At 42.3% G+C, this 26,738-nt stretch overlaps 1 protein-coding gene across 4 annotated transcripts in view; it reads right to left on the minus strand.

Annotated features, from left to right (window-relative positions):
* Nucleotides 1-13,133: 13,133 nt before the first annotated feature.
* The window catches only part of GAB3 (GRB2 associated binding protein 3), a 94,583-nt gene continuing 80,978 nt past the window's right edge, over nucleotides 13,134-26,738 (minus strand). For all 4 annotated transcript variants that reach the window (XM_070291923.1, XM_070291922.1, XM_070291921.1 and 1 more), the window contains 2 exons: nucleotides 17,575-17,691; nucleotides 13,134-16,316 (listed from right to left, as the gene is read on the minus strand). In XM_070291923.1, coding sequence (XP_070148024.1) covers nucleotides 16,200-16,316; nucleotides 17,575-17,691 — 234 coding nt within the window. In that variant the 3' untranslated portion in view covers nucleotides 13,134-16,199. The remainder of the gene's footprint in view (nucleotides 16,317-17,574; nucleotides 17,692-26,738) is intronic.

Genomic DNA, 26,738 nt, shown 5'->3' on the forward strand with positions numbered 1-26,738 from the left:
CACATACTGTTGAAGCCTCGGTTGGAGAATTTGGAGCATTACTTTGCTAGCATGTGAGACAAGTGCAATTGTGGAGTAGTTTGAACATTCTTTGGCATTGCCTTTCTTTGAGATTGGAATGAAAACTGATCTTTTCCAGTCCAGTGCTCATGGCACAGTTTTCCACATTTTTGGAAAACATTTTTCTCCAAAATTTTTTGGAGATTTCCAAATTTGCTGCCATTTTGAGTGCAGCACTTTTACAGCATCACCTCTTAGGATTAGAAATAGCTCAACAGGAATTCCATCACTTCCACTAACTTTGTTCTTCGTGATGCTTCCTAAGGCCCATTTGATTTCACATTCCAGGATATCTGGCTCTAGGTGAGTGATCACACCCTCATGTTTATCTGAGTCATGATGATCTTTTCTGAATATTGCTTCTGTATATTCTTGCCACCTCTTCTTAATATCTTTTCCTTCTCTTAGAACCATACCACTTCTGTGTTTTATTGTGCCCATCTTTGCATGAAATATTGCCTTGGTATCTCTAATTTTCTTGAATAGATCTCTAGTCTTTCCCATTCTATTGTTTTCTTCTATTTCTTAGCATTGATCAGAGAGGATGGGTTTCCTTATCTCTTTTATTCTTTGGAACTCTGCATTCAAATAGGTTTATCTTTCCTTTTCACCTTTGTCTTTAGCTTCTCTTCTTTTCTTAATTATTTATAAGGCCTCCTCAGACAACCATTTTGCCTTTTAGCATTTCTTTTTCTTAGGGATGGCCTTGATCACTGCATCCTGTACAATGTCACAGTGTCTTCTGTGGAGGCAGGAGTCAGAGCCACCGGGATGTTCCACTGACTCTCCTGCTGCCCTAATGTTAGACCCTCAGGTGGGTCTGGTTAATTCATGAGTTTCCACTTGTGGGATGGACGACAGCAGAAGTCAAAATGCTAGACCCTTTGCACAGCACGTTCTTTGGGCTTTCCTCCCACATGTCTGACCAGAGTGTCCACACCAACTCTACGCACCCATGTGAATCTGGATCTGCCCTGACGCAGTTTCTCTCCAGGAATGATGGTGAAAACATATCAATATCTGCTAAACTTACAAATGAAACTGTAACAACATCTGCTTACAGCTCCTCCTTTGTAGCACCTGCAGAAAGACTGGGACAGAGAGCTCATTTAGTCATCTGTAAGCAACTGCAAGGCTTTATTTCCCACTTGATTTTCACACAGGACCCCTGGCCCAGCTCCGTACTGCCCATTACTGAGAGAAGCTGGCCTACTCTCCTCCCATCCTGTTGATTTTATTGATTTATTTTTGCATGTGTTGGGTCTTCCTTTCTGTGCCCAGGCTTTCTCTAGTTGTAGGGAGTGGGGGCTAAATTCTCGTTGCTGTGCACAGGCTTCTCATCATGGTCACTTCCCTTATTGCAGAACATGGGATCTAGAGCACAGGCTCAGTAGGTGTGGGGCATGGGATCAGTTGCTCTGTGGCATGTTGGATCTTCCCGGACCAGGCATCAAAGCATTGTCCCTTGCATTGGCAGGTGATTTCTCATCCACTGAACCCCCAGGGAAGTCCTACACATGTTTTATCTTGCTTTGTCCTGAACTGTAACCACTACTCCAACCTCTGCTTTCTCCTGGATTAAAAATATATGTACATCTGTGTGTCTGGGCTCAATCATGTCTGACTGTTTGTGACCCATGTACGGGAACTCTCCAGGCTCCCTGTCCATTGGATTTTCCAGGCAAGAATACTGGAGCGAGTTCCCATTTCCATCTCCAGGGGATCTTTCCCACCAAGGGATTGAATCTGTGTCTGTTGTGTCTCCTGCCTTGGCAGTCTGATCCTTTACCACTAGCAGCACTTTTCTTTTGAAAGTCTGAAAGAAAGTGTGTGGCTTTATAAGCTGGACCACTTGAATCATTTCCCCTACAAGGAGTTCACTGACACCACCCACTCACGCCTGCATCGTGTTCCTTATGACTCCTTTCACACAGGTCCAGCTTAGCATCTGCAGCCTTGGACACATCCCCCTTGCATGTATTTCAACCTGAATACCAGCTTTATTACTGATGAAACTGATTGGGAAGAACGTGGCTTGGTGTTCAGTCGCCCAGACATGTCTGACTCTTTGCAACCCCATGGACTGCAGTTTGCCAGGCCTCTCTTTCCCTCACCATCCCCCAGAGTTTGCCCAAGTTCATGTTCATTGCATCTCTGATGCCATCCAGCCATCTCTTCCTCTGACATCCTCTTCTCCTTCTGCCCTCAGTCTTTCTCAGCACCAGGGACTCTGCCAATTGTTAATAATTTTTCATTACTTTGGTTAATGATTCAGTGGAATTCATGTATATAATTCTTTCATTAATGGTTATTTCCTTAGAGTATTAATATGTTCCAAAAGTTAGAAAGATTTACCTAAATATCTATTTCTCTATTTCTTTTTAAAGACTCTGGAACACAGGGAATTCCCTGTTGGTCCAGTGGTCAGGACTCCAGGCTTTCACTGCAGGAGGCATGGCTTTGGTCCCATGTTGGGGAACTAAGATCCTACAAGCCATGAGATGCAGCAAAACAAAACAAAAGACAGAAAGGAAACAGATTCTCTAAAAACAACACAAAAAAGACTCTTGATCACAATTTCTCTCAGAAAATATGCCTGCTACCCAATTTCTGGTTTCCCAACATCATTGCCACAATTGGCTTGGTTTCCTACTAAAATTAAAACCTTAGTTTGCATGAGGAGAGAAAAAAAAAACAAGGCACACTAAAATAAGAATTTTGTGGCTGACAACATGTATCAAGTCAGTAAAGAAAAGTGCTGGGACAATTAGTTGAGTGATTTGGGCATGGCTAGTTATTTCTCTCTTAATATATCTTTTATCCTACAATCTTGCTAATTCAATGATTAGTTCTTGTCAATATTTTGTAGATTCCATTTGATTTTCTGCATAGGCAATCATGTCTGCAGATAGTTTTACCTTTTCCTTTCCATTCGAGATGCCTTTTATCAATTGATTTCTCTCCTTGTAATGGTTTGGATGTTTCTCATTCTTGGCATACTCTTTTCCTTGGGTGCTGGGTATATTTTTCCCTAGGTATATTCCATAACTTTTTAAAACGTAATGTTGTTTACTTAACTTAGAAACACTTTTATCCTGTTGAGTCTTGCCTTAAGGGTTGATCAGTGGGAGTTTGAGACAAGATCCCTCTAAGTACTGTATATGATGTCACCTGAATGAAGAGTTTCTGCTATAGATCCAGCGGACTCTCTGCCCACATGCAGGGTTCTGTCCTCCCTCTGCTGCCCTCTCCTCTCTGGTGCACTGCCTGCCAGCTCCAACAGCCTCTGCTCTGCAATTCCCCCTCAACACCCAGGGAGCCAGCTGGGCATGGCCTGGGCAGTCTGTTATAGACAGAAAGCTTGGGCAGCTGCACAGCTCTTCGCTTCTGTGTCTCAGCTCCCAGAGATCACTGCTGATCCTCTCTGGCCTGATGCCCAGTTTTTTCACAGCCTGAGCTTCATATATTTTGGCCACTTTTCAGAGGATCTTTGAAGTCAGTGGCAGGGAAGAGCTTTTCCTGTTCCTCCCTATGCATTAACAGTCTGCCGTGATAGAACCTGGAGAGCTCTGCCCCCGTGGGCTGGAGGGAGGCAGGTGCTGCTCCTGGGGATGGTGGCAATGGTTCTGGGGGTGACGGTATTGGAGTCTTTCACCCGCTAGCACCCAGCAGCTCTAGTGGCTACAGTGATCCTTCTTTTCAAAATGTAAGTCAGAGGCGGTCCTAAGATGGCAGAGGAATAGGACGGGGAGACCACTTTCTACCCCAATGTTCATCGCAGCACTGTTTGTAATAGCCAGGACATGGAAGCAACCTAGATGTCCATCAGCAGATGAATGGATAAGAAAGCTGTGGTACATATACACAATGGAGTATCACTCAGCCATTAAAAAGAATACATTTGAATCAGTCCTAATGAGGTGGATGAAACTGGAGCCTATTATACAGAGTGAAGTAAGCCAGAAAGAAAAACACCAGTACAGTATACTAACACATATATATGGAATTTAGAAAGATGGTAATGATAACCCTGTATGCGAGGCAGCAAAAGAGACACAGATGTATAGACCAGTCTTTTGGACTCTGTGGGAGAGGGAGAGGGTGGGATGATTTGGGAGAATGGCATTGAAACATGTATAATATCATATAAGAAAGGAATGGCCAGTCTAAGTTCAATGCATGATACAGGATGCTTGGGGCTGGTGCACTGGAATGACCCAGAGGGATGGTATGGGTAGGGAGGTGGGAGGGGGGTTCAGGATTGGGAACACGTGTACACCCATGGCGGATTCATGTTGATGTATGGCAAAACTAATACAATATTGTAAAGTAAAAAATAATAATAAATAATAATAAAAATTCTAAAAAAACATTTAAATGCTGAGTAAATTCCACAAAACAATTTCTGATGCCAGCAGAGGATATCAGGCACCCAGAAAAGCAGCCCATTGTCTTCGAAAGGAGGTAGGAAAAAATATAAAAGACAAAAAGAGAGACAAAAGAGGTAGGGACAGAGCTCCATCCTGGGAAGGGAGTCTTAAAAAGAGAGGTTTCCAAACACCAGGAAACACTCTCACTGCCGAGTCTGTGGTGGAGCCTTGGAACCACAGAGGGTCACATAACTGGGAGGAAAAATAAATAAATAATTAAATCCCACAGATTATGTGCCCAACGGTAACGTCCCTAGTGGAGAAGCAGCGCAGACACCTGCACCCGCCACTAGTAAGCAGGGACTGGGCAGGGAAGTGAGGGCTGCTTTGCTTAGAGCAAAGACCAGGCCTGAATGCTCTGAGGGAAATCTGAGGGAACTAACTTGGGCTAGCAAACCAGACTGTGGGATAGCTACCATGAGAAAAGCCCTAACCTAAGACACTGCCAGGCCCGCTCACAGAACAAAGGACTGACTAGAGCTACGTGAAAAGCCCTAACCTAAGACATCATCAGGCCCACTCACAGAACAAAGGACTGAACAGAGCTAGAAGGCTGCAGACCATCCCCCTCTGGTGACAAGCAGCCAGAGCCAGAAGGGGGCAATCACGGCCCCAGAGAGGCATTATCTACCAAACTGCAAGCAGGCTTTTTTGCTAACTAAGACTTCTTGGGATTCTGGATGATCAACATCTGCCTGAGAAGGTGCACCAGTTGTACACCCAGAAAACCGAGGGGCAGGGGCAAGGGAGGCGATAAGTTGCAGCGACCGCACTCACCAAACACCACATCACCTGAGCTGCTCAGACCTGGGAAGGGCACAAAACACAGACCCAACTGAGTATGTGCCTCTGAGGACTACCCAAGTACCTGAACCTGAGCGGCTTAGACCTGGGAAGTTCATGCAGCCCAGGGCCGGCCTCAGACAGTTCCTGGTGGAGCAACCTAGAGCCTGAGCAGTGTGGGCAGGGAAGGCACATGTGCCGTGAGCAGGGGCAGGCCCAGTGTGGCTGAGACACTGCGAGCACACACCATTGTTATTTGTTTGCAGTGTCCCTCCCTCCCCACAGCACGACTGAACAAGTGAGCCTAAAAATGTGTCCAGGTGGAAATTAGACACTGACGAGACCAGCAAACAGAAGAAGCTAAAACAGGGAACCTCCTTGGAAGTGACAGGTGCAATAGATTAAGACCCTGTAGTTAGTACCGACTACATAGGAAGGGGACTACAGATCTTGAGAAATGTAAGCCAGAACAAGGAACTATCCGAAAATGAACTGACCCCACACTGCCCACAACACCAGAGAAAGTCCTAGATATATTTTACTATCATTCTTTATTTTTAAAAATTTCTAAGTCTTCTATTAGTCCTTTAATTTTCATTTCTATAACCTACTATTACTTTGCAAAAAAAAAGGAGAGACCCTAAAGCAAAATTCATATATAAATATTTTTTATAATTTTTGTGACTTTGTTTTTTTTCTTCTTTCCTTTAATTTTGTATTTTTGAAAATCCAATCTCTACTCTAGATTTTTAATCTTTGCTTTTTGGTATTTGTTGTCAGTTTTGTACCTTTAAGAACCCAATCTTCAGTACTCATTGTTACTTGTGAGTGAGGTTACTGGCTTGACTGCTCTCTCCCCCTTTGGACTCTCCTTTTTCTCCAGCAGGTCACCTCTATCTCCTCCCTCCCCCTTCTCTTCTCTACCCAACTCTGTGAATCTCTTTGTGTGTTCCAGATGGTGGAGAACACTTAGGAACTGATTACTGGCTGGATCTGTGTCTCTCCTTTTGATTTCCACCCCTTTATCCTCCTGGCCACCTCTGTCTCCTTCCTCCCTCTTCTGTTCTTAATGTAACTCCGTGAACATCTCTGAGCAGTCCAGACTGTGGAGCACACATAAGGAAGTGATTACTGGCTAGCTTGCTCTCTCCACTTTTGATTCCACCTCATCTCATTCGAGTCACTTCTAACTCCCTTCTCCCTCTTCTCTTCTCCATGTAACTCTGTGAACCTCTCTGGGTGTCCCTCATTGTGGAGAAACTTTTCATCTTTAACCTAGATGTTTTATCAATGTTGCTGTTTAGATGGAGAAGTCTTGAGGCTACTGTAAAAATTAGACTGAAAACCAGGGCAGGAAGCTTAAGTCCAAATCCTGAGGACAGCAGAGAACTCTGACTCCAGGGAACATTAATTGACAGGAGCTCATTAAATGCCTCCATACCTACACTGAAAACAAGCACCATCTAAGGGTCAAAAAGTTCCAGAGCAAGACATACCACACAAATTCTCCAGCAACACAGGAACACAGCCCTGAGCTTCAATATAGAGGCTGCCCAAAGCCACTCCAAACCCACTGACATCTCATAACCCATTACTGGACACTTTATTGCACTCCAGAGAGAAGAAATCCAGCTCCACCCACCAGAACACCGACACAAACTTCCCTAACCAGGAAACCTTGACAAGCCACCCGTACAACCCCACCCACAGCGAGGAAACTATAAAGAGAACTCCACAAACTGTCAGAATACAGAAAGGCCACCCCAAACACAGCAATATAAACAAGATGGAGAGAGGAATACCGAGCAGGTGAAGGAACAGGATAAATACCCACCAAACCAAATAAAAGAGGAAGAGATAGAGAATCTATCCAAATAATGATAGTGAAAATTATCAAAAATCTTGAAATCAAATGGAATCACAAATAGCCTGGAGAAAAGGATTTAGGAGAGGCAAGAAAGGACCTAGAAGAAATGAAAAAGAGTCGATATATAATGAATAATGCAATAAATGAGATCAAAAACACTCTGAAGGGAACAAACAGTAGAATAATGGAGGCAGAAGATAGGATTAGTGAAGTAGAAGATAGAATTCTAAAAATAAATGAATCAGTGAGGAAAAAAGAATGAATTAAAAGAAATGAGGACAATCTCAGAGACATCTGGGACAATATTCACTGCTGCATCACTCGAATCATAGGAGTCCCAGAAGAAGACAAAAAGAAAGACATGAGACAATACTTGAGGAGATAATAGTTGAAAACTTCCCTAAAATGAGGAAGGAAATAATCACCCAAGTCCAAGAAATCCAGAGTCCCAAACAGGATAAAGCCAAGGGGAAACACCCAAAAAAACACATTAATCAAATAAACAAAGATCAAACAGAAAGAACAAATATTAAAAGCAGCAAGGGAAAAATAACACACAAGGGGATTCACGTAAGGATAACAGCTGATCTTTCAATAGAAACTCTTCAGGCCAGGAGGGAATGGCAGGACATACTTAAAGTGATGAAAGAAAATAATCTACAGCCCAGATTACTGTACCCAACAAGGATTTCATTCAAATAAGAAGGAGAAATCAAAAGCTTTACAGACAAGCAAAAGCTGAGAGAATTCAGCACCACCAAACCAGCTCTCCAACAAATGCTAAAGGATCTTCTCTAGACAGGGAACACAGAAAGGGTGTATAAACTTGAACCCAAATCAATAAAGTAAATGGCAACAGAATCATACTTATCAATAATTCCCTTAAACTTAAATGGGTTGAATGCCCCAACCAAAAGACAAAGACTGGCTGAATGGATACAAAAACAAGACCCCTATACATTTTGCCTACAAGAGACCCACCTCAAAACAAGGGACACATACAGACTAAAAGTGAAGGGCTGGAAATAGATACTCCATGCAAATAGAGACCAAAAGAAAGCAGGAGTCGCAATACTCCTATCAGATAAAATAGACTTTAAAACAAAGGCTGTGAAAAGAGACAAAGAAGGACACTACATAATGATCAAAGGATCAATCCAAGAAGAAGATATAACATATATATAAATATATATGCACCCAACATAGGAGCACCACAATATGTAAGACAAATGCCAACAAGTATGAAAGGGGAAATTAGCAATAACACAATAATAGTGGGAAGCTTAAATATCCCCCTCACACCTATGGATAGATCAACTAAACAGAAAATTAACAAGGAAACACGAACTTTAAATGATACAATAGACCAGTTAGACCTAATTGATATCTATAGGACATTTCACCCCAAAACAATGAATTGCACCTTTTTCTCAAGTGCACACAGAACATTCACCAGGATAGATTACATCCTGGGCCATAAATTTAGCTTTGGTAAATTCAAAAAAATTGAAATAATTCCAAGCATCTTTTCTGACTACAATGCAGTAAGATTAGATCTGAATTACAGGAGAAAAACTATTAAAACTTCAAACATATGGAGGCTGAATAACATGCTGATGAACAACCAGTAAATCAGAGAAGAAATCAAAATATGCATAGAAATGAATGAAAATGAAAACACAACCACCCTAAACCTACATAACACTATAAAAGCAGTGCTAAGGGGAAGGTTCATAGCAATTCAGGCATACCTCAAGAAACAAGAAAAAAGTCAAATAAATAACTTAACTCTATACCTACAGCAACTAGAAAAGGAAGAAATGAAGAACCCCTGGGTTAGTAGAAGGAAAGAAATCTTAAAAATTAGAGCAGAAATAAATGCAAAAGAAACCAAAGAGACCATAGGAAAAATAAACAAAGCCAAAAGTTGGTTCTTTGAGAAGATAAATAAAATTGAAAAATTGACAAAACATTAGCCAGACGCATCAAGAAACAAAGGAGGAAAAATCAAATCAATAAAATTAGAAATGAAAACGGAGAGATCACAACAGACAACACAGAACTACAAAGGATCATAAGAGACTACTAGTAGCAGTTCAGTTCAGTTCAGTTCAGTCGCTTAGTCGTGTCCGACTCTTTGCGACCCAATGAATCACAGCACGCCAGGCCTCCATGTCCATCACCAACTCCCGGAGTTCACTCAGACTCATGTCCATTGAGTCAGTGATGCCATCCAGCCATCTCATCCTCTGTCGTCCCCTTCTCCTCCTGTCCCCAATCCCTCCCAGCATCAAAGTATTTTCCAATGAGTCAACACTTCGCATGAGGTGGCCAAAGTACTGGAGTTTCAGCTTTAGCATCATTCCTTCCAAAGAAATCCCAGGGCTGATCTCCTTCAGAATGGACAGGTTGGATCTCCTTGCAGTCCAAGGGACTCTCAAGAGTCTTCTCCAACACCACAGTTCAAACACATCAATTCTTTGGCGCTCAGCCTTCTTCACAGTCCAACTCTCACATCCGTACATGACTACTGGAAAAACCATAGCCTTGACTAGACGGACCTTAGTCAGCAAAGTAATGTCTCTGCTTTTGAATATACTATCTAGGTTGGTAATAACTTTTCTTCCAAGGAGAAAGCATCTTTTAATTTCATGGCTGCACTCACCATCTGCAGTGATTTTGGAGCCCCCAAAAATAAAGTCTGACGCTGTTTCCACTGTTTCCCCATCTATTTCCCATGAAGTGATGGGACTGGATGCCATGATCTTCGTTTTCTGAATGTTGAGCTTTAGGCCAACTTTTTCACTCTCCACTTTCACTTTCATCAAGAGGCTTTTGAGTTCCTCTTCACTTTCTGCCATAAGGGTGGTGTCATCTGCATATCTGAGGTTATTGATATTTCTCCCGGCAATCTTGATTCCAGCTTGTGTTTCTTCCAGTCCAGCGTTTCTCATGATGTACTCTGCATATAAGTTAAATAAGCAGGGTGACAATATACAGCCTTGACGTACTCCTTTTCCTATTTGGAGCCAGTCTGTTGTTCCATGTCCAGTTCTAACTGTTGCTTCCTGACCTGCATACAGACTTCTCAGGAGGCAGGTCAGGTGGCCTGGTATTCCCATCTCTCTCAGAATTTTCCACAGTTTATTGTGATCCACACAGTCAAAGGCTTTGGCATAGTCAATAAAGCAGAAATAGATGTTTTTCTGGAACTCTCTTGGTTTCTCCATGATTCAGCAGGATGTTGGCAATTTGATCTCTGGTTCCTCTGCCTTTTCTAAAACCAGCTTGAACATGGGCCAAAGAACTAAACAGACATTTCTCCAAAGAAGACATACAGATGGCTAACAAACCCATGAAAAGAGGCTCAACATCACTCATCATCAGAGAAATGCAAATCAAAGCCACAATGAGGTACCATTTCACACCAGTCAGAATGGCTGCTATCCAAGTCTACAAGCAATAAATGCTTGAGAGGGTGTGGAGAAAAAAAGAACCCTCTTACACTGTTGGTGGGAATGAAAACTAGTATAGCCACTATGGAGAACGATGAGAAGATTCCTTAAAAAAACTGGGCTTCCCTTGTAGCTCAGTTGGTAAAGAATCTGCCTGCAGTGCAGGAGACCCAGGTTCAATTTCTGGGTTGGGAAGATCCCCTGGAGAAGGAAATGGCAACCCACTCCAGTATCCTTGCCTGGAAAATCTCATGGACAGAGGGCAGCAGTCCATGGGGTTGCAAAGAGTCGGGCATGACTGAGCGACTAACACTTAGCACTTATGACCCAGCAATCCCACTGCTGAGCATACACACCAAGGAAATCAGAATTGAAAGAGACACGTGTACCCCAATGTTCACTTCAGCACTGTTTATAATAGCCAGGGCATGGAAGCAACCTAGATGTCCATCAGCAGACGAATGCATAAGAAGGCAGTGGAACATATATACAATGGAGTATTACTCAGCCATTAAAAAGAATACATTTGAATCAGTCCTAATGAGGTGGATGAAACTGGAGCCTATTATACAGAGTGAAATAAGTCAGAAAGAAAAACACCAATACAGTATACTAACACATATATATGGAATTTAGAAAGATGGTAATGATAACCCTGTATGCGAGGCAGCAAAAGAGACACAGATGTATAGAACAGTCTTTGGACTCTGTGGGAGAGGGAGAGGGTAGGATGATATGGGAGAATGGCATTGAAACATGTATAATATCATATATGAAACGAATCACCAATCCAGGTTCGATGCAAGATACAGGATGTTTGGGGCTGGTGCACTGGGATGACCCAGAGGGATGGTATGGGTAGGGAGGTGGGAGAGGTGTGCAGGATGGGGAATATGTGTACACCCATGGCAGATTCATGTTGATGTATGTCAAAACCAATACAATATTGTAAAGTAATTAGCCTCCAATTGAAATAAATTTATATTTAAAAAATTAAAATTAAAAAATATATATATATGTAAGCCAGATATGTCTCCCCTGTTCAGTTCCCTTCACTGATTTATTCTTACTCAGAGTATAAGCCAGAGGTCCTTATAATGCCCAGAAAGGCCCCACATGCTCATCTGTGAACCCCCATTGCCTCTGTGCCTCCTCTGCTGTGCTCACTCTTGCTCACTCCATGCCGACCACACTGGCCTCTTGGCTGCACCCTAAACATTCCAGGTTTTCTGAGGAATTAGTGCTTTTACATAGTCCGTTCTCCCTGCCTTGACTACGTTCTCAAACATAGCTCCTGGCCACCTCCATCATCTCCGAGTCTGCCCAGGTCTCATCTTCTCACCTGAAATCCTCCTGCGTCCACCCTCCCCACAGTCCGGTGGGCAGTCAGTCCTCTTCACCTTGTTTTTTCCAACACTGCTCATCACCTTCTATAATACACTACAATTTACAAACAGCTTCGATCAAGCAGAAGGGATATATCCCATGGATTGGCCTGCCTTCCCCACGGAGGTCTCTCAGGAAGTGATGTCTGAGTGTGGTGCCAGAGTGGGGTCAGGTTCACAATCACAATTGTGGGGTTCCAGTGACTGGCAGCCTTGGAAAGCCCACCCTGTCCCTTAGGCCCTCCAGCGCCCCATCTGTCATCAGTGAGGTGCCCATGCAGGAGGGGTCTGTGTCCCAGCTCTGCTCTCTTCCATCAGACCCCCTGCTCCAGCCTGCACAGTGCCACTCTGTCTCCGAAAATAAAACTAAATTTATAAAACAATGGCACAATTAAAATAAAGAAATAATAATTAATGCAATTTCAGATCAAAGAAAATAAAGTAGAAAGTGGAAACTTAGGGAGATGCCTGGTGGAGTAAAGGGGCCAGAGTTCAATGGGCCTGGGGCTCAGAGACCTTCAGGTTTGGTTTCCTGGCCCTTTCATCTCAGGTTAGCTGTTCACAGAATCCACCTGGTCCTTGACCAGGGAGGGTGAGGAAGTTCACATGGCTTCTCCTTTCTCTCACCACCAGGATTCCCAATGGCTGTAGGGTCTGTGCCTTTGGCCTGGTTTCCCAAACCCAAGCCCTGGCTACTCTGGTTGTCTCTGCCTTACATCATGGCCTAGAGACTCTGCTGACCCAGCACGCAGGGCACTGGGAGCATCAGCCATGGGGAAAGAGAGGTGAGGACACAAGAGACCCCTGCTGTGGGGAAGCAGGCTGGGTGCTCTTGCCTTTTAATGTCAGTACCAAAGGTCACCTTATTTGTGGTATCTGGCAGGGCCATTGATTTTACTGTCAACTACGGAAGCTAGTTTCTGACCCAGAAAAAAGACGTGGTTTGGCTGATCAGATGCAGTGCTTGTTCCAGCCACCTGCTGAACGGCTTGTAGTGAAGTAACATGGATGTGGGGCATTCCATGTGAGTCAAGTTAGGCCTGTTTTACTTGAAAACAGCAGGGAAGTCTGTTTTCAACACTCAGCCTTCAAAATGTGTTCCGAGATTTTATCAGAGGTCACTACTTAAAACAAATAAGAGGACGCTTAGGTTATGATTCTTCCTTATAACTTTTATTAATGCCAGAAATGAAATAGTAAAAATTCAGTGAATTTTTAAAAATCAGCATGACTGCAGATACAAACATGGTTTGAGGTCTTGAGAGGGAAAAGCCAGGCCTGAAGGGTACCTTCAGTCTCCCATGGCACCGAAAGGCCATAATTCAGCTGCTGTTTACTTTATGAAGTGGCCTGGACAGTCAGTCCCCCGGATTACATGATGCCCTTGGAGTGGGCTCTGTGCTGGGAATCAAGTTCCTCCTCCCCACAGAAAGTTTAACTCCCAACATCCTGGGCTTGTGGTCTTAGGGAGTTGCAGGCATGAAAACCTTTAGTCCCCCTTTTGGCATGCCACAACCCCTGACCTGGAGGTATTTCCTAATGAAATGAGACAGAAGGAAATGAAGCAAAAGGGAACTACAGAAAACAATGGAGGATTAATTGATGCCTTTTCCCCTTTCTGTTCATGCCTAAAATTTCTAGAAAGGTGTACTATGCACAGTGCATAGACATGCCATGTGCACTTGAGTTGGTGTTGGAGATTATCTCTTAAAAAAAATCCCTCAGAGCCCATCAGAATCATAGTTCTTTATTACATGTGGATTATCTCTGCCAGAAAACAAAATCTGGCTAGCATCCATCATTGTGATTTACAGTGTCTTTCTCAGGAGCATATGCTGCAGTCAGCTCAAAAACTACCTGTATTTTGGGTCCGTGAATCATTATGTTTTTGTGTATGTTAGCATCCATTAGCAGTTTTATCAAAGCAAGACATAAACGCATACACTCTGAAAATGAGGGTGAAGTGATATTTGAAAAACCCCAAATCACTTCCAAAAAAGTCACACCACTCAAGTGTCTATTGCTTAGTGCAGTAAACATGTCCCTGGAAACGTTCTGTAGAAAAATATTTTTTGGTCAATTGGATGACATTTCACTGCTGACATCATTTCAGCTGCATTTACTTTTCCAATCTATCTTCAACGTGGTGAGGTTCTTGACTCTTGGACGTACAATTTTTTCTGCACTGGCCTTTGTCAGGCAGTGATATAAACACAGGTGGCCCACATATGAGGAAGTCACCATCTATGGGAACTGGCTGTCTGTACCCCTTAATTCTTGCCTGAGGCCCTGTGACTGTTTGCAAGTCACACACGAAGAAGGCAGCTCCTTAACAGGCTCTGGCCGAGGAGCAGGCCATGGGGTCCAGGAGCCCTCTTGTGGCTCCATCCAGACTCACTAAGGACTCAACTTAGTTAAAGAACTTGGCAATTTCCCCCATCTTGCTCTGGGAAGAAAATGATGTCACAAGATCCTGTCATTTTGAACATCTAAATTACTTCTTTTATGGTCTGAAAAACCAAGATTTTCACACTTACCTTTGGAGCAGTTTGAAACCCTGTAGCAAAGCCTACAATTGCCCTGACTAATGCTGATTGTCATAGACCTGCCTGCCTACTTCCTCTGCCCCCATGTGTAAGACACAGTGGCAGGGCAGGACACCAGTCTCTATTTATTACCCAGTTGTTCAGATTTGTCCTCCAGCTTCAGGTGCTCAGAACGATCAGGAATGGCATTAAGTAAAACCCTGTGCTCAATTGAGCCTTTTTCTGGACCTCTCCCTGGAACCCCAGTGTCTCATAAAGGAAGGGGTGACAAGGTGCCCTCGTTGCACAGTGGGAATGTTTGCCCTCTCAGGACCTAGTCACCACTAAAGCAGAAGGGGAAAGTTAGGCAAGACCCCTGATACTGGAGCTGGCTGGGTTTGGTTTTTTCAGATCATAGCCACTACTTGAAAGCTTGAGTCCAGGACAGGATGGCCAGAGATAGCCTTCCCCAGGGTGGTTCATGGGAAATGCACTGCCAAGGGGACCACGTGAACCAAGAACAGACTTCATACTGATTTTCAGGAGGTATCTCTGATGGTAACTGCTGATTATGTTCTAGTGTCCTGTTTGAACACCACACGAAGAAACCCTGGTTTGACATGCATACCTTTCCATTATAAAAAGCACCTGCTCAAAATCCTATGAAAAGGAGAGGGGACGATGAGCCATCCCGTGTTTGCATGTATTTCCCACTGGTCACCAAAATTACCCTAACTGATTGAGGCAGTGAGAGACAGCAGAAGCCTGATTGACTCTCTCAGCATGACTCATCTTGGGCAAAGTGTTCCCTCCTCCAGCTCTTAGCATCTTTTCCCTCAAAGCTGGCGCAATGATCTCTGCCAAGCCTAACGTCTGAGATCTTTTAGGGTAAGAGATGAGATGATGAATGTGAAAGAACACTGGGAAAAGGCCAACATCAATGGGACAACCAGCCATGGGTGGCTGCTTAAGCACAATGTTCTTAGAGCCACCAGTGTCATGTGATCTGCTCATTGTGGAGCCCAGGACTCGATGCCTCTGTCACTTGTGTTGTCTTTCTTTGGGGGACAGAAATACTTGTCTGCCGGATTCTTTGGAGTAAGGAGTACAGATTCTATCACCATCCCTAGGCTTGGTCTCTTACACTGTGTTTTCCAGTGGGGCAAGGTGTCCAGGTGCGTGTCTCCTAGGATAATTTATGATTCCAGTGGAAGCACAGGAGAGAGATCAAAAGTTCAAGCGTTGAAGGCAAATGATGTCATCTTGTGGGCAGGATACCGGCTCTAATGTGCACTTCAAATGCTCCACTGAAGATGTTTAACCTAACTTCCGTTTTGATTGTTCCCACCCTGTCCAAATGGAGTTTTCTACATCCCAGTCCATGGCTGTGAAATCCTCTCTCTCTGCTTCTCATGACTGTGGAGGCAACACAACACTGGTCTGAGGCTCAGCAGAGGCACGTTGTAGCTGTGACCAGAAATGCTTTGATCAGTGGGGGTCGGGGCAGGGGCTGGCCCCTCTGAGAGCCCCTCTGGGAGGAGACCACTTCTGCTCCTCCTTGGTAAATATGTACAAATGTCCTCTCTCCCAAAAGGTCTCAAGACTCTCTGTGTCTTGACCTGTGTTGAGCATCAGTGGGCTTCTAGCAGAAAAACTCAAAGTGAGCCTGGCCTCCCACCTGCAGCCCGACCCTGTCACACTTTGGACTGCCTCTCATCCGTCCACTCCTGCTTTGTGCTCTGAAGAGCTTGTGTCTTCTGCTCATCCACTTGGACATAGTCCACTCTTTGCTCCTCTGATAGGAGAATTTTCTGAAGGGGGAAAACAAAAAGGTTTTCATTACACTTAATCAAAAAAATTCAGCACATCCCTGGTGGATTACAGGTTCACGTGTTTGCTGCCCCTTCCTCCCGGGCCATCACCTGCAGAAGTGTTACACTCTATGTGTGTGTGTGTGTGTGTGTGTGTGTGTGTGTGTGTGTGTGTGAATCTCTCCTCAACTCTACTCCCTTCAACTTGGCTCTCGCCATCTAACTCGCCTTGACCAGTGAGCAGAGGTGACACTCTGCAATTCTGCTGTCTCTCTTTTTCCTCTGCCAGGTCACTGGACCCTGAATTGACAATGACCTGAGACACCAAGGCCCTGGCTGTGATGGACTGTCCTGGAGGCAACAACTGAGAAGCCTTCATGGTCAAAAGCCATGGAGGTCTGGGGACTCTCTTCACAGTTTGAATTTACTGATCTCATCCTGCTCACCAGCTTTTCTGAAGTGTCATTGTAGGTTTGGGGAATGAAATGAAAGGTAAAGAAGAAAGGTAAAGCAAAAGGGAAGGGAAGTCTCCCAAACATCTTTCTCCACAAACACAAAATGAAATCATATTGTATATCCTGTTCAGTAAGTTGATTTTCTCATCAAATAATACATTGTTAGTACAGTTTAGACTATGACCATCCTTTGCTCAAAAATATTTAGCTCTTGTCCACTGTTTGCCAGTCATTCCTGCCACATGCAGTGACTGACAACAGTCAATGGCTAGAGTCTGTTACATGTATTAACTCATTTAATCCTCACAACAGGCTTCAACATAGTTGCTATTTCTGATCCCTACTTTACAGATGAGAATACTATGCAAAGGCGTCAAAACTGCCCAACCTGCCACTTGAGGCCCTTTATGGAGGGGTTCCAATTGCAACTGAGAGTTTCTGTCCCCAGTGCCTAGAGTTGAGCCAAACAAAGCTATCCCTTCTTCCTTCAGCAGACCCTTCCTGTGCCTAGTCTACCATTTACCCCACCCTCATCTCTGCCAGACATTTCCCAACAAACTCTATGGTCCAAGTTTTGAAGAGCATGAACACTACATACATTTATACATAGACATTCAAGAACACACCCCAGAGGGAAATACATCAGGATTTCTGGGAGACAGAATTAGAGCTGATTTTAAGATTCTTCACAGTATGTCTGTATGTTTAAGACTCTGCAAAGAGAACACGCATGGTGGAATCATCAAAACAAAACCAAACAGAAATGAAATCTCCTGGAAATTGTGATACAGACTACTTCCTACCTGCTGTACAGGGGCTGGTGATGCTGAGTTGAAGTCCAGGGCTAAATAATCCAGGCTGAATTTCCTCGTCCATGTCACAGCTCCACTGCTCAAGGAGTTGGTAGCTCTGCGCTTCTCCTAGAAACCAATGTCCCAGGATTCAGGTTAACAGTTTCTGGCTGGGCTGCCCAAGGGAAGGCGGCTGAGCGTGTCTTCACTTGAGCAGCTGCCCGCAGAAAGTGTATGAGTCCTGTGCAGCTCAGCCTGCACATCACAAGGAGATCTTTCAAATGTGATATGGCCAATTTGGCCTTCACACGAAGCCCTGCCTTTATTCACCATGGAAACGGCTGGCCAAAATCTCCCCCAAGAAGAACTTATTTGATGTATCTGACAGGCTCATGATACCTGAGAGATTAAATCTTAAAAAGATCAGCCATACTTATGAAAGCTCTAGTAAAGGTATCCCAAGTGCTTTTGAAGATACTTTACACAATACAGTGATAACATGTGTGCAACACACACCTATGCCAGCTTCAAAGGTAGAATATACCACTGTTACAAGACACACGACACACATGAAGGAGGACCTGCCCCCTTCTACTACAGCCTTCTTGTCCACAAGGGGATGAGCACAATCTTGAATTTAGTGTTCATCACTTCTTTTCTTTTTTAATATGATTTTATGAGTGTGTGAGTGTCCTTAAGTGACATACTATTTTGTTCTGCGTGTTTTGAACTGTCATCAACAGAACCATATTGAGTGTATTTTTGGTGAGTTCTAGTTTCACTCCATTTATACATACTTCACATCCATCTGTCAATGCACTAGCCCTATTTCATTTGTTTTCATTACCATAGATGATTCCATTGCATGATTTATTTAACTGTGCCACCAACAATGGTCATTTGAATTGCTTCCAGTTTGGAGGCTCTGACTAGCATGTACCCAGGGATGTGGGCACTTTCAACTTGACTATCACTCACCTGATCTGGGGGAAAACATATCCTCTTTTGGTTTGATTATCCATGCCCCTGATAATGTAATCATCTGACCATCTTTTCATCTACTTAAAACTCATTTATTTTTCTCTTCTATGAATTATCTGTTTAGATTTGGTTTGGTTTTGCTAATCTTTATACTGAATCTTTATACTTTGTATTTCTGACTTTTCTCAGTACTTCCTCACATACCTAGGAGAGTGAGAATTTGTTGGTAATGTGTGTTGCTAATAGTCCATCACAGTTTATAGCTGGTTTTTCTTTCTTTTTATGGCATTTTTTAAATGAAGAATTGTTCTTACTTTTAATGTAATATATCAGTATTTTTCTGAGTAGCTTGCTCTTATATTTTATTTAAAGAATTTTTCCTATGCTGAGGTTTGTTTTCCCACACTTTCTCCTAAGTTACTAAGTTTTGTCCTGGGCTCCCATGGTGGCTCCTTTACATTTAAGTAATAACCTAGCCTGAACTAATTGTAACATATGCTGGTGAAATAAGGATACAATTAATTCTCTTCTCTTTTGTGTGTACACCATCTGGGAACCAGCCTTTCTCAGTAGTGCAGCCTCTATTCATATACCACTTCCATCTGGATGCTTATCTGTATCCTTTATTGTCTCTTTTTATAATAAACTAGTAAATGTCCATGCTTTCCTGAGTTCTGTGAGCTGCCCTAGCAAAGTAGTTAAACTGACAGAGGGGGATGTGGGAACCTCCAACTTGTATCCTGTCAGGCAGAAGCACAGATAACAACCTGGGCTTGTGACTGGCATCTGAAGTTGAAGGGGGTGGGCAGTCTTGTTAAGACTGAACCCATAACTTGTGGAATCTGATGCTGTCTCTGGGTAGAAAGGGTCAGAATTGAGTTGAGGGTGTCTGAGAAATGCTTGGTGTGAAGCATGAAGCGTGAAACCACTCCAATCAACACTCACACGTTGGAATTAGCTCCAGAAACCCAAAAGAGTGGTCTTCGTGGCTGGTTTCTTTCATTCAGCATATTGTTTTCAAGGTTCATCCTTGTCATTTCATGGATCTGATTTCATTGTATGGCTGCTTATATAACATTACACCTTGTATCCATGCTACATTTTATTTACCCATTCATCATTTGGTGAATATCTGGGTTGCTTTCATTTCTTGGCTGTTATGAAAAATGCTGCTACGAAAGTTCATGTACAAGATGTGGTTGGACTTACTCTTGATTAGGATTTTTTAACCAGCATGAATGAGTGAGGTTGGTATATAATTTCCTATTCATGTCAGTGCTATTTGTTTTGGTGTCAAGTTATTTTAGATTTACAAATAAACTTCTACTTATTTTAGACAGTTTAATTTACACAGGATAATATGTCTTCTTTTTGCCATTCCTGAAGCAGTTTATATAGTTCAGTTCAGTCGCCCAGTTGTGTCCGACTCTTTGCAACCCCATGAATCGCAGCACGCCAGGCCTCCCTGTCCATCACCATCTCCCAGAGTTCACTCAGACTCACGTCCATTGAGTCCGTGATGCCATCCAGCCATCTCATCCTGGGTCATCCCCTTCTCCTGCCCCCAATCGCTCCCAGCATCAGAGTCTTTTCCAATGAGTCAGCTCTTCACATGAGGTGGCCAAAGTACCAGAGCTTCAGCTTTAGCATCATTCCTTCCAAAGAAATCCCAGGAGTGATCTCCTCCAGAATGGACAGGTTGGATCTCCTTGCAGTCCAAGGGACTCTCAAGAGTCTTCTCCAACACCACAGTTCAAACACATCAATTCTTTGGCACTCAGCCTTCTTCACAGTCCAACTCTCACATCCGTACATGACTACTGGAAAAACCATAGCCTTGACTAGACGGACCTTAGTCGGCAAAGTAATGTCTCTGCTTTTGAATATACTATCTAGGTTGGTCATAACTTTTCTTCCAAGGAGTAAGCATCTTTTAATTTCATGGCTGCACTCACCATCTGCAGTGATTTTGGAGCCCCCCAAAAATAAAGTCTGACACTGTTTCCACTGTTTCCCCATCTATTTCCCATGAAGTGATGGGACTGGATGCCATGATCTTCGTTTTCTGAATGTTGAGCTTTAAGCCAACTTTTTCACTCTCCTCTTTCACTTTCATCAAGAGGCTTTTGAGTTCCTCTTCACTTTCTGCCATAAGGGTGGTGTCATCTGCATATCTGAGGTTATTGATATTTCTCCTGGCAATCTTGATTCCAGCTTGTGTTGCTTCCAGTCCAGCGTTTCTCATGATGTACTCTGCATATAAGTTAAATAAGCAGGGTGACAATATACAGCCTTGACGTACTCCTTTTCCTATTTGGAACCAGTCTGTTGTTCCATGTCCAGTTCTAACTGTTGATTCCTGACCTGCATATAGGTTTCTCAGGAGGCAGGTCAGGTGCTCTGGTATTCCCATCTCTCTCAGAATTTTCCACAGTTTATTGTGATCCATGCAGTCAAAGGCTGGGCGGCAGCTGGGAGGAGCCACCCACACCCGAGGCCAGGGCCGGTGGCCGGGAGGAGCAACCCGAGGAGTGGTGGCTGCATAGCACAGAAGGGCCTAGCGGAGCTATCCCACGTTGAAGGTCAGGAACAGTGGCGGTAAGGACATACCCCTCATCCAAGGTAAGGAGCAGTGGCTGTGCTTTGCTGGAGCAGCCGTGAAGAGATACCCCACACCAAGGTAAGAGAACCCAAGTAAGATGGTAAGTGTTGCAAAAGGGCATCAGAGGACAGACACACTGAAACCATACTCACAGAAAACTAGTCAATCTTATCACACTAGGACCACAGCCTTATCTAACTCAATGAAACCAAGTCACGCCTACAGGGCAACCCAAGACAGGTGGGTCATAGTGGAGAGGCCTGACAGAATGTGGTCCACTGGAGAAGGCAATGGCAAGCCACTTCAGTATTCTTGCCTTGAGAACCCCATGAACAGTATGAAAAGGCAAAATGATAGGATACTGAAAGAGGAACTCCCCAGGTCATTAGGTGCTCAATTAGCTACTGGAGATCAGTGGAGAAATAACTCCAGAAAGAATGAAGGGATGGAGCCAAAGCAAAAACAACACCCAGCTGTGGATGTGACTGGTGATAGAAGCAAGGTCCGATGCTGTAAAGAGCAATATTGCATAGGAACCTGGAATGTTAGGTCCATGAATCAAGGCAAATTGGAAGTGGTCAAACAAGAGATGGCAAGGGTGAACGTCGACATTCTAGGAATCACTGAACTAAAATGGACTGGAATGGGTGGATTTAACTCAGATGACGATTACATCTACTACTGCAGGCAGGGATCTCTCAGAAGAAATGGAGTAGCCATCATGGTCAACAATAGAGTCCGAAATGCAGTACTTGGATGCAATCTCAAAAATGACAGAATGATCTCTGTTCATCTCCAAGGCAAACCATTCAATATCACAGTTATCCAAGTCTATGCCCCAACCAATAATGCTAAAGAAACTGAAGTTGAACGGTTTTATGAAGACCTACAGATCTTTTAGAACTAACACCCAAAAAAGATGTCCTTTTCACTATAGGGCACTGGAATGCAAAAGTAGGAAGTCAAGAAACACCTGGAGTAACAGGCAAATTTGGCCTTGGAATGTGGAATGAAGCAGGGCAAAGAGTTTTGCCAAGAAAATGCACTGATCATAGCAAACATCCTCTTCCAACAACACAAGAGAAGACTCTACACATGGACATCACTAGATGGTCAACACCAAAATCATATTGATTATATTCTTTGCAGCCAAAGATGGAGAAGCTCTATACAGTCAACAAAAACAAGACCAGGAGCTGACTGTGGCTCAGATCATGAACTCCTTATTGCCAAATTCAGACTTAAATTGAAGAAAGTAGGGAAAACCGCTAGACCATTCAGGTATGACCTAAATCAAATCCCTTATGATTCTACAGTGGAAGTGAGAAATAGATTTAAGGGTCTAGATCTGATAGAGTGCCTGATGAACTATGGAATGAGGTTCATGACATTGTATAGGAGACAGGGATCAAGACCATCCCCATAGAAAAGAAATGGAAAAAAGCAAAATGGCTGTCTGGGGAGGCCTTAGAAATAACTGTGAAAAGAAGAGAAGTGAAAAGCAAAGGAGAAAAGGAAAGATATAAGCATCTGAATGCAGAGTTCCAGAGAATAGCAAGAAGAGATAAGAAAGCCTTCTTCAGAGATCAATGCAAAGAAATAGAGGAAAACAACAGAATGGGAAAGACTAGAGACCTCTTCAAGAAAATTAGAGATACCAAGGGAACATTTCATGCAAAGATGGGCTCAGTAAAGGACAGAAATGGTCCGGACTTAACAGAAGCAGAAGATATTAAGAAGAGGTGGCAAGAATACACAAAAGAAGTGTACAAAAAAGATCTTCATGACCCAGATAATCATGATGATGTGATCACTAATCTAGAGCCAGACATCTTGGAATGTGAAGTCAAGTGGGCCTTAGAAAGCATCACTACGAACTAAGCTAGTGGAGGTGATGGAATTCCAGTTGAGCTATTTCAAATCCTGGAAGATGATGCTGTGAAAGTGCTGCACTCAATATGCCAGCAAATTTGGAAAACTCAGCAATGGCCACAGGACTGGAAAAGGTCAGTTTTCATTCCAATTCCAAAGAAAGGCAATGCCAAAGAATGCTCAAACTACCGCACAATTGCACTCATCTCACATGCTAGTAAAGTAATGCTCAAAATTCTCCAAGCTAGGCTTCAGCAATACGTGAACCGTGAACTCCCTGATGTTCAAGCTGGTTTTAGAAAAGGCAGAGGAACCAGAGATCAAATTGCCAACATCCGCTGGATCATGGAAAAAGCTAGAGAGTTCTAGAAAAATATCTATTTCTGCTTTATTGACTATGCCAAAGCCTTTGACTATGTGGATCACAGTTTATATAAGTCTGCAATGATCTCTTCATTTTGATAGAAAGTGTAAAGTTTTGAGGGCCTTGTGACCTTTTGTAGTAAAAATCTCCCTACATATTCAGTTTCTCTAATGGCTATATAACCATTTGTGTTTTCTATTTCTACTTGAGTCAGTTTGTACTAATATTTTTCTGAGACCTTGCCTATTTTCACTAAAGTTTTCATATTCACTACTTTGACATTGTTCATAATATTCTCACATCTTTATCTCTGATGTATTTGCAGCTATTGCATCCTTTGCATTCTTAATATGTTTATATCCACTGCTTTTTCTTGATTGATTATGTTCAAGTTTAATCTTTCAAAAGAACAAATCAGGTTTGTGCTTATTCTCTCTAATTTTGTTCATTTTATTAATTTCTGTTCTGACTTTTATTCATTTTCCTTTAATGGGTTTTATTTATTTATTATTATGAAAATTTTCTAATAATCAGTCAAACTGAAGAAAATATGCTATGAATGCCAATATACCTGCCATCACAATTACCACTAACATTTGATGCAATAAACTGCCTGTGAGATTTTGGACTGATGACTGTGAGAAACTGCAATTATGCCTTTCCATATTGATTCTCTTGTTTTTTCCCTATCATGTCCTTCTGCAACTCTGGCTGTTTTGGTGTCTTTAACCTGACTTATTAGTGAACTCACAACTATATTCCAGTTCACTAAACTACTCTTTGGGTTCAGCCTGTTTACCTTCACCCACTGAACTTATAATTTCATCCTTATTTTTATATCTAGCAGTTCTAAATGGTCTTTTTTAATCCAACTGGTCATTTTAAAACAGTATCTTGTAACTCAGTCTAACTTTCAACCCTTCATCTTATTTTTTAAGTATGTAAAACTTATTTTATACTTAGGATCTAATATTTTCAATAATGACTTACTTCTAGACTTGATTTTATTGTTTGTAGTTCCTATTGATTATCGGGGTTTGCAATTTCTCAGTATTTTTAGCTTAAGAGATACCCTTTCTTTTCTTGGCAGTTGAGTTTTGGATTTAAAGAATACATTTAGCGGGACTTCCCTGGTGGTCCAGTGGCTAAGACTCTGTGCTCCCAATGCAGGAAAGGCCTGGGTTCGATCCGTGGTCAAGGAACGCAATCCCACATGTTGCATCTAGGAGTTTACATGTAGCAACTAAAGATCATGTATGTTGCAACTAAGACCCAGTGCAGCCAAATAAATAGAAATAAAAATTTAAAAATATATTCTCTACTATTTTAAGATTATCTTATATGGTGGTGATGTGTACCTTGGTATTTTCATGGTACCTTGCCTACTGAAGTGCTTCATCAAATTTTTAAAAAGTAAAAAAAAAAAAAAAAGTTCCACTTCTAGCAATGTTAGATTAAATAATTTTGACTACCTTCCTGAAGAGAACAGCATTTCTTTTTTTTTTTTTCCATTTTTGGTAGACTTTGACTAATTTTTCTAAAATTTTTATAGGAATAGAAAGGACCATAAAATAGCCAAAGAAGTCTTGAGGAGGATAAACAAAGCAGGAGGACTTCCTTTCCTAGATATTGAGATCTGTCAAGCTACCATAACTAGCAAAGTGTGGTACTGCCCAATGATAGACATGTAGACCAACAAAACAGAATCAGGAGTCCATAAAAATAAACATACACATATGGATAATTGACTTATGGCAAAGAAGGCACTGCAGAATGGTTGTAAATGATAGTAACTTTAAATAATCAAACTTATTAGATTAGAGAAACATGGAGGAGAAATAAATCTTGACTTTTACCTCAAATCACACACAAAAGTTAATTCCAGGTAAATGTGACCTAAATGTGAAAGGTAAAACTATAAAACTTCTAGCAAATAACCAAAATTCACCCAAGATTACATAACTCATATCAATGGTCCTCCAAGTATTACAGAAATTGAATTCACCCAGATGGTTTCACTGGTGAATTATACCAAAAAAGTTAAAGAATAACACTAATTCTATTCAATCTGTTCCAGAAAGTAGAACACTTCCAGAGGAGCCCATCATTACTTTGATTACAAAATCACAGATCAACATCTAACATCAACATAGACACAAAATCCTCAACAAAATGTCAGTGAATCAAATCCAGCAATACATAAAAATAACAATGTACCATGACCAAATGATGTTTCTTCAGTGAATAAGAGGATGGTTCAATAAAGATAAATCAGTCTAATCTATACTATAACAGTCTGAAGAAGAAAACTAAGTGATCAGATAAATGAATGTGGAAAAGTACAAAATTCAACATCCATTCATAGTTTTTTTAAAAAAACTATCAGCAAACTAGGAATTTTTGTTGTTGTTTAGTTGCTAAGTCGTGTCCAACTCTTTGCAACCCAATATGCTATAGCCTGCCAGGCTTCTCTGTCCATAGTATTTCCCAGGCAAGAATACTGGAGTGGGTTGCCATTTCCTTTTCCAGGAGATCTTCCAGACGCAGGGATACAACCCACAGTTCCTACATTCCAGGCAGATTCTTTGCCATCAGAGCCACTAGGGAAGGCCTTAAAACTAGGAATAGAAGAGAGCTTACTTAATGTGATAAAGAATGTCTGTAAAATACCTTCAGCTAACATCAGACTTAATAGTGAAAGACTGAATGCTTTCCCCCTAAGATGGAAACAGAGAGATTCATCTCATCACATATGTTCAACATTGCACTGAAGTGTTAGCCTGGCGGTAAGGCAAGCAAAAGAATATAAGAACACACAGATGGGAAAGAAAGAAATAGAGCACTGTATTCACAGATGAGATGATCATGTACATTGAAAGCCCCAAGGAATCTTAAGAAAATTCAAAATGCCTATAATTAATAAGTGAATTTAGCAAGGTTGCAGGATACAACACTAATACACACACAAAAATCAATCATATTTCTATATAACACCAATGGAAGCTGAAATTACAAAAATGCCATCTAGGACTTTCCTGGTAGTACAGTGGATAACAATCCACCTGCCAATGCAGGAGACACTGTCAAGCTACCAAGACACAAGTTACTATTTAATCCCTGAGCCAGGAAGATTCCACATGTCACAGGGCAACTAAAGCCCATGTGCAAAAACTTGCCGGGGTCCAGCCCCGGTGGATCCAGGGAATTCGAAGGGTGGACGGCGTTGGCGTGGAAAGACTTGTTTATTGACTGATATAAGATTAGATTAAGAAACTATAGCGTAGTAGGAAGGTTAAGTGGAAGAAGAGGGCTGAATAGCTTGGTTTACGCGGAAGACCAATAAAATTCCAGACAAGG

Source organism: Ovis canadensis, chromosome X (genome assembly GCF_042477335.2).
Source record: "Ovis canadensis isolate MfBH-ARS-UI-01 breed Bighorn chromosome X, ARS-UI_OviCan_v2, whole genome shotgun sequence".
In the NCBI taxonomy this organism is placed as follows: Eukaryota; Metazoa; Chordata; class Mammalia; order Artiodactyla; family Bovidae; genus Ovis; species Ovis canadensis.